This window comes from Lates calcarifer, unplaced genomic scaffold (assembly GCF_001640805.2).
Source record: "Lates calcarifer isolate ASB-BC8 unplaced genomic scaffold, TLL_Latcal_v3 _unitig_356_quiver_1113, whole genome shotgun sequence".
In the NCBI taxonomy this organism is placed as follows: Eukaryota; Metazoa; Chordata; class Actinopteri; family Centropomidae; genus Lates; species Lates calcarifer.
Genome location: NW_026116494.1, coordinates 31,585 through 40,740, shown reverse-complemented (window position 1 = coordinate 40,740; position 9,156 = coordinate 31,585). Strand labels below are relative to the sequence as shown.

General features: G+C 39.4%; 2 protein-coding genes across 2 annotated transcripts in view; both read right to left on the bottom strand.

Annotated features, from left to right (window-relative positions):
• Positions 1-1,245: 1,245 nt before the first annotated feature.
• The window catches only part of LOC108894480 (protocadherin beta-15-like), a 25,490-nt gene continuing 17,579 nt past the window's right edge, over positions 1,246-9,156 (bottom strand). Inside the window, exon 2 of the mRNA XM_051068222.1 lies at positions 1,246-2,066. Within this exon, the coding sequence (XP_050924179.1) occupies positions 2,058-2,066 (9 nt within the window). The 3' untranslated portion in view covers positions 1,246-2,057. The remainder of the gene's footprint in view (positions 2,067-9,156) is intronic.
• LOC108894477 (protocadherin gamma-A2-like) lies at positions 3,419-8,361 on the bottom strand. Its single transcript, XM_018693143.2, has one exon. The coding sequence runs from the start codon at positions 6,932-6,934 to the stop codon at positions 4,469-4,471; it is 2,466 nt and encodes an 821-aa protein (XP_018548659.1). The 5' UTR covers positions 6,935-8,361; the 3' UTR covers positions 3,419-4,468.

Below are 9,156 nucleotides of genomic sequence, written 5' to 3'. Positions count from 1 at the left end.
TAAATCGACGGCACTGACTCTAGCAACAACTGTGCCTCGGGAAACATTTTCCAAGACGGACACTGTGTATAAAGACTGCGTAAAAACGGGCGCGTTGTCATTTGCGTCCAGAACAGATACATGTATTCTTACTGTCCCAGACCTCTGCGGCTCCCCACCATCAACAGCCGTTAATATAAGCGTATGTTCGTTTTGCTTCTCGCGATCCAAACTACTCTGAAGCATCATTTCAGCATATTTACTCCCATCTCCTCGGGTGTGTTGTTTGAGAACAAAAATGATCGTTTGCTTTTAAAGAGTAGCTTTGCAGTGAGTTTACTCCTACGTCAGGATCAGCTGCGCTATCAAGCAAGAATACAGTCCCTGTGGGCGTCGATTCGCTAATTTCCAAGTTAATTTCCTTTTTGGGAAAAGCGGGAGCATGGTCGTTTACATCTTGTATTTCGATCGTAATGGAAAACAATTCAAGTGGATCCTCGAGGACAATTTCTAGACTAAAGCTACACGGAGATTTCTTGGCGCATAATTTTTCTCTGTCAATTCTTTCATTGACAACAATATGTCCTTTGTTCTGGTTCAGCACGACATATTGGTTATCCTCATCAATAACAAGTCGAGCCCGACCAGACACCAACCTTTTTAAATCCAAGCCCAGGTCTTTTGCGACGTCTCCAACAAACAGCCCTTTCCTCATTTCCTCTGGAATAGTATAACGAATTTGTCCATTAACCGCAGCGACAACACAGAAAAGCAAAATGGATACTCTCCAGTCCAATGAGGCGCCTTTGCTCCTCAGAGTCTCCATTTCTTCCAATGAATATCAAATCCAAAATAAAACAGATATCCGGAGGGAGGTCTTGCACTCAATATGTACCATATGTATTTTGAATAGTCCCCTGCCAAATCTATACAATGCGACCGTCCAAACTAGAGCCTCAGTGAATGTATGCACACGGTTATCGCCTATTTCCCTCAGAGACGGGTGGTGACTTTGTCTCTGTAATAAGGCCGATGTTATACAAGTAGTCTCCTTAGGCAACAGCACCACCAACAGTGACTAAGTTAAACAACATGAGTAAACCACCTACTCCACTGTCCGTCTAGTGTATACAATGTTTACAAGGCCTTTTAGCCTAAACCTTGATGTTGTGGCCCTTTGACATGAAAATTCAGTAAAGAATATAACATCAAAAACTAGATAGATAGATAGATAGATAGATAGATAGATAGATAGATAGATAGATAGATAGATAGATAGATAGATAGATAGATAGATAGATAGATAGATAGATAGATAGATAGATAGATAGATAGATAGATAGATAGATAGATAGATAATCTCCTCCCTCTTGATCCAATCTAACTGATGAGCCCAGTGACCTACATTTGAGTTGTGGAATTAACATCTAGTATGAAACTGCTGCAACATTCATCCACAAGCATGAACAAATACTGGCAAATTTCACAGCACTATACTTCTGCATGTACTTAAAACATGATGTCTGCACAGGTAGGAATGCCTATCTTAAAATGGGTCACGATAGTGCCTTGCACGGTCCCCTGCTCACACACAGTATTAGCATATACAGCCGCAGAGCATAACATTCTGCACATCATGATTGTGCATTATTCAGGATATGACTGCACAGCAGCAGCCAGGATTATTATTATTCATGTCGTTTAAAGCCTAGGGTAGAATCACATAGCATGCACAAATAAGAGCAATGCAGCTGCCTGTGTTACAGAACTGCTGGCTAAAATTTCAGTCTTGCATATATATAACTTCAAAAGAAATAATTTAGAAGAAATGTGTCTTATAAACATTAATAATTTTGGTTATGTTGGCTGATTTCAACAGTCCCCATGTGGTGAAAAGGAGAAAGTGAGGAAAAGAGATAAAGAAAAGAGACAGAAAAATAGGCAGAAACTCATTCTAGGTCAGTTGTATTGGATATTGATTGTGGGAATTGAGTGTGGTGTTGATGAGGCTGTAATACTATTTTAACTAACTTTAAAAAGTGTACAATGTGAGATTTACAGAGAAAAGAAAATGAAAATCATCTTACCTGTTCGACCAAAATTGAAGTTTCATTCAGGGGGTGTGATAAGAAAAGAAAGGAGAAAAAAAGAGAACAGTTAGTATGAATGCTGATAAAACAAAATTTAATTAGATCTTGACACATTCTTTAACATTTATATGCATTATGTACATATCCACTGGGAAATAATGAATACTGTTATAGTTGGATCTCAGTGTCTCTCAATCTTGTGACTTGTTGTCACATGAATGTTTTGTTGTGTTTGGTAAATAAATCTTTAACTAAATCAAAATATTCCTAACTTAACCAGACCTCACTGGATTTTTTTTAGAACAGCCACTGACACTTAAAGATGTCACAAAACACAGACTTTCTTAGTGTTATGTACAAAGCGTGTCAGCAGTTTGCTCCACTTTGTACAAGAGGTGTCTATAACTAAACAAAACTACCCACAAAATTCAAATACAGTGGAAACTCTGCCATGTTTGTGTTAATTGCAATCAGCCATGCACATCAATTTTCATCATTCTTCAGTGCTGTCAACCACACTGCTTAAAACAGTCGTTGATTCTTATGACCCAGATAATAATAAAATGGACAAAGATTAAGCACTGCTTTTTTTTTCCTTCTACCACAGTTGAAATTAGGAGCACACAGGGGCCTGCAGCTATAGCACCGAAAGAGACACACATGAATTCACATGCAAGTTCGTTTGATGACAAAACCTCTCTGCTTCACTACCATGACACAGGCAGTGGCAGGCAGGAATGCACTCAGAAACACGCACACACATCACCATTTAACTGTTGTATAAGACTCTAACCACAGAACTGAGTGCTGCTCCAGTACTTTCCAACATTCATACATACTGCATGAAAACATTGTTTTCTGTTGATGTGACTGTAAAAGTGCTTCACTTTTGTACTATCTTTTCTCTTTTTTTTGTGTTGTATATTGTATATTTACTGCTGTATGCTCAAAAAATTCTTGTCTTCATACTAAAGATGCCTTAGTAGAGTCTAAGTGACAGGTGATCTCAACAAGCACAGTTTGAAAAAGAATGATGATTAGCTAGTTTTGTATGACACTTTGATTAGCGAACTGTCAGATCTAAATCAAAGAAAGAAAGAAAGAGTAATGACAGAACTGTGTAGGAGCTCAGATTGTCATGTTGCACTGCACATTAAATAAAGTCTGCACTTATCTGTCAAAGACATGCATACAAGGCTTTGTTAGGGTGAAAGTTTTATTTTTTGTGAGTTGTCTTACTGTTGTTATGATGACCAGCTGTTTTAGTTTGTATTACAAATGTCATTCACTCCTGTTCTTTACAAGTTCTGTGCAAAAGGTCATTAAGCCATTGGAGAAGTAGAACACAATCTTCTCTTCAAGTTTATTTTTTTATCAAATACATACAGTCTGATCACATATTGTTCAATTCATGACATGTAGCACAATCTTTTTTGTTTTGTTTTGTTTTGGCCTATGTGATAAAACAAATCATGTGTTGTTTTGTGAAAACATAACATAGCATCATCTTGGCTGTAGTGTATTCCAAGTAAAATAAATTGACTACAATTAAAAAAAACACACACACAAAGAGGCAAAAATAACTACACCAACAGACAAAGCAAAATATAACAGTGAGGACTATATTCCCTCAAATATATCACTCTCAGAGGACATATTCAGAGAGGTCTACTGTGCATTTTAAGTGCAGGAAATGACACACATCAGATTTATGTAATCATTTAAGTGATTAGATTCCTCTTCTCAACTGACAATCCAATATTTATGTTTGAACTTTTAAAGAAAACAGATATTACTCATGCTGTATGTTTTTCATAAACACTTCATGTCCTGATGTTAGTTAGTTAAGGTATGAGAACAATACACATTTACAGATAATAAATCAGAGAAAACTAAACGTGCTGAAAAGAGAGAGAAAGTCACATAGAGGCTACTAACTAGTGACAGACAGGCAGGCAAATAAAACAAGCCTGACATAAGTTACCACAAACAACTGCCTGCTAAAAAAAATGCAGATAGAATCATTTATTTATTTATGCTCATGTGATACTATTTTAGAAAATATTCCAGAATATAGATTATGTACAACCTTAAGATTGCTTTCTGTGTTCAAAATTGGGCCGGGGTGGGGGATGGGCGTGGGAGCACGGTTGAGGTTATATGCAAATCTTCAATACAATTACAAAACGTTTTGATGAACTAATAACATATCCATGAAAAATCTTGATGCTTTAAACTCAACAACAGTATTGGATTTTCCTTGTAATTCTAAATAACCATGAGAAAATGAGTGGAATCATAATATATTTGACAGTCAGAAGGTCCTAACTGAATTCATTGCAAATGGATTATTATTATTATTATTCCACCACATATTTACAATATGTTATGGCCGAGTCTCACTTGACCACGAAGCAAGGATGCGGTGCACCTGCCCTCACCTTCAGACTAGCTCTGTCTGTACTAGTGCGCCTTAAGGTGTTTTTTTGATAGGCTGCACTTCTTTTCTTCAGTGTGTCAGTGTCTGTGCTTGAGCCAAAGCGAAAATCACCTCTCCACGACCCAGTGGTCAGGAAGGAATCATACCGGTCATCTTTCAGGAGGGTCCCACAACGACTTAAATCTGTAAAGCTGGGGGGGCAGTAGGTCGTGGGGAAAACGGGGAGACTGGCGGTGGTCGAACGGTAAACATAACCACGCCGGCAGAGCTTAAAATAAAACACTGCGCTGATTAAAATGATGAAAAGGGAGGAAACGGTTGAGAGAGCGATAATCAAATAGAGCGTTAAATTATCGTTGCCCTGTGATTCATCAGTGAACTCAAAAAGTTCGTTTAAAACAGGCAGACCGTCACCAATTACTATACTGACAGTAGCAGTGGCGGAGAGAGATTCCGACCCGTTATCCGTTACTAAAACGACAACAGTTTGTTTCGGTTCATCGTCCTCCATGAAAGCTCGCGCTGTTCTGATTTCCCCTGTGTGCAGGCCTACCGTAAACAGATTAGGTCGCGTTGCTTTGATTATTCTATAAGAAAGCCAGGCGTTATGGCCAGAGTCTGCGTCCACAGCTACCACTTTAGTAACCAGGTACCCTCTAGGTGCTTCTACTGGCACCATATCTTCAGCAATGAACCCGGTGGTTTGGACAGGATATAGGACAACAGGTGTATTATCGTTTTGGTCCTTAATAAAAACGTTTATGGTACAGGTGGTGGAGCGTGGAGGGTCGCCTCCATCTCGAGCTATCACCTTAATTTGGAAGTGAACTGACTGTTCATAATCAAAACGACGTAATGTGAAGAGCTGCCCTGTTTCTGAGTTGATGGTGAGAAAAGAGGACGCTTCAGAATTTGAGTCCTTTGATATTTGGTACAGTATTCTAGCATTAGATCCATCGTCAGTGTCCTCTGCTTTCACTTTCATCACAAACGTGCCAATTGGTTGGTTTTCCAAAATGTTGGCATTGTACTCGCTCTGTGTAAAAGTCGGGGGATTATCATTTATATCATTAACCACGATTGTTAGAACTTTTACGCTGGAGAGTGAGGGAGAGCCCGCATCAGTGGCCGTGATTGTGATGTTGTACTCTGGTTGAAGTTCTCTGTCTAATAATCCGTCAGTAACTAACATGTAGTAGTTTTTCACCTCTGATACAAATTTAAATTGAACATTGTCTGAGATTGTGCACGTGACACGCCCACTGCTTCCAGTGTCCAGGTCATAAATGTTAATCAGAGCAACCATAGTTCCTGGCTTAGAGTCTTCAGCTACGTTAGCAGAGGCCGACTTTATTTCTATCACGGGTTTATTATCATTTACATCAATTACATCAATTATAAGTTTACAGTGAGAGGCCTGACCGCCGCCATCTTTAGCCTGAACATCCAGCTCGTGCGTACTAGCCTCTTCATAGTCAATGAGCCCTGTCACCCGTACTTCTCCACTCTGAGGGTTCATTTCAATAACTCCTCCAATCTTGTCTGACAGGTGACTGAAAGAGTACGTTATCTCTCCATAAACACCTTCATCTAAGTCCGTGGCATTCAGTTTTGCTATGACAGTCCCTACGGCCGAGTTCTCTGGTACAGAAGCTTTGTAAACTCGTTGGCTAAAAACTGGGACATTATCATTGGCGTCCAAAACACGGATGTGGATAGAAGCAGTTCCTGATCTGACCGGATTTCCCCCGTCAATTCCATTGATTTTCAGTACATGTTCAGCCTGTGCCTCCCGGTCCAAGGCCTTTTTAAGGACTAGCTCCGGATAAGCATTGCCATTTATTTGAGAACTCATTTCCAGTGCAAAATGATCATTCGGGCTCAGTTTATATTCACGGACAGAGTTGATGCCCAAATCGGGGTCATGCGCGCTCTCCAACGGAAAGCGCCTCCCTAGAACTGTAGATTCCACTAAATCTAGGTTTATCTCTCCTGCAGCAAAAACTGGGCTGTTGTCATTTATATCTGCAATATCCAAAACTAAGCTGTATGCTTGAAGGGGATCCTCAAGTAAGAGCTGATACTGTAAGATGCAGACAGTTGCTTGCGCGCAAAGCTCCTCTCGGTCTATCCGTTGGCTGATCAAAAGACTGCCTGACGCAGTGTCCAGTTCACACAGCTGGCTTGTTCCCTCTGCAACAACCCGGGCGCGACGAGCAGCAAGCTCCGTCACTCGCAGCCCCAGATCCCGAGCAACGTTCCCGATAACCGACCCCCGCTGCATCTCCTCTGGAAGAACATAACGGACTTCTCCAAAAGAAACACCAAAAAGGAGGGTAAACAATAAATAATTCAGCCACCATTTAAATTTTATTCGCTGGTCCATTATTAAACATGCTTTCAGAAACAAATTTGCTGTCGACATTATAGCTAAATCCTAAACATGTACATCCAAATATCGAACTGAAAATGCTGCTGTAATCCAACGAATCCCTGCTTCTCTAGCTGAGTTACTCATGCTCTATTAGGGAAGCCGTCAGCTTGGATTCCTCTCTCTATCCCCTTTTCACCACGGCTCTCTCTTTCCCTCTCTTTCTCTACCTCTCTCTCCTTCTCTCTCTCGACCTCACTCTCTCTCTCTAACCCACTCTCCCTCTCCTTCTCTCCCTCATACACATCCACACAAACACAAACATTCATGCATACACAGCCCTCGGCTCTAACCCAATACTCCAGTTCCACTGACACAGATAGGAGACACGCCATAGCATCCATGAGTCAGGCATTATAAAAGAGCGTCACCAAGAGACTGAGAGGATAATTACAACAGCGGACAGTGCAATCTGCAATAACACAACTGCATTCTAAATGTTTAATATTATCTTGCACCACACGTGACCAAGGGAGGGCAAAGCAAAATAAGGTTGTCCTAACTTAATATTATAAGAATACCATCTATGTTGTAAGAAGAACAGGATGGACACAGTAAAAGTGACACTTGAGCAATGTACTGTAGTTCTATACAATGCTTTTGCAATGAATTGCCTTTGTAAGGTCAGCGCTTAATTTTAATAATTTTTCATGGTAATTCTGCTGACACAATGATTTAACTATTTTCAGACAGTGCTGTATTGTATTGAATTACACTGCTTTGAAGCTTGATACAAGTATATTGTAAATGTGGAGATGACAGTGGACTTCACACACACACACACACACACTCCCCCAGCTCACCATACTCAACAGTAATATGCTGGCTGTGGAAACGAGCAACATTCTGGGATCTCCCAGGAACAGAAGTGGCACTGTTACATAGACTCCATTACAAGTACAAAGTTACTCCCTGTGTCAGTGATGAGAATTAGCTGTTGATCCTGTTCTATAGTGCTGTTACTGAGTTTGTCCTCTGCACATCACTCATGGTAAGGTCTAGACAGGAACAGGCTTAAACAGACAGTTAAGTCTGCAGAAAATATAACTGGGGCCATATCGACTTGTACACCTTCAAAGTCAAGAAACAGGGGCAAGGAAAACCATTACAGACCCCTCACACCCTAAGCATTACTTGATTCAACCTCTTTCCCCTACTAACAGCAGTTTCTGTACATAAGTCATCACACTCAGCCAGTTATGTCAGTCATTTGAGATCTCTAAACAATTTTGGTAAGACAACAGCGTAAACCAAATCGAATACAACTGCTGTATATTATTGCCTATCATAGAAAACATGTACATAATATCCTCTAATTATTAAGACTGACTGTATTCACTGTAGATATATTCCTTCATCAATATATGCACATTAAACAAACTCTGAATGAAGAGTTACTTACTATCCATTTGACATTATGAGCAGTGAATGCAAACTGAAATGCTCCAGATGTCTGAAGAAGCTGCATCTAAACTGACATGACATTTTTCTAGTTAGTGATAAATATGCAAGTTGGATATATGAGAGCTCCATAGTGCATCAAAGTGTTCAAAAGAAAATTTGGAAACATGAAATAGTGATGAAACTGTTCACCACACAGTCAAACATCAGTATCAAAATGCGTGCTAAAACACCACAAACACACCACTGAAAAAACTCAAAGTAAGGACCAGTGAAAGTGCGATACTAGAGAATGCACTCATAAGAGGACTACAGCAATTATAAAATATATAAAATACACAGCATTTTGTGTAACAAGGATAACAGATGTGTAAGTTTTTTGTTTCACCCCTGTCACCATTGAAAACTACAACATATAGTCCAGAAGCTCAAATTTATCTTAGTGACAGGATGAGCACACACAAATGTAGAAGTGACCAATAATTTTAGACTTGCATTACAAAAAGCTCAGACATACAACTGAACTGAAAATGTTCCTTTAAAGCCACTTGACTACATGATCTTATCAGTGGACATGTTCTACTGCTCCTGCTAAAAGATAAATATAATAAATACTTAGAGTTTGAAAAATGTTTTTAATTTTTATTTTTTTAAATGACAAATTCTACTTAAAATTACTGAGAAGAATACAGTGTTATTACCTGATTCATCCACAATATTGTTTCACAAAATCACAGGTTGAATCTGCATATAGCTGATTCAAGTTTGCTGATCAATAACCAGTGTCATGTCTCTTTAAACTTCATTCTGTAATC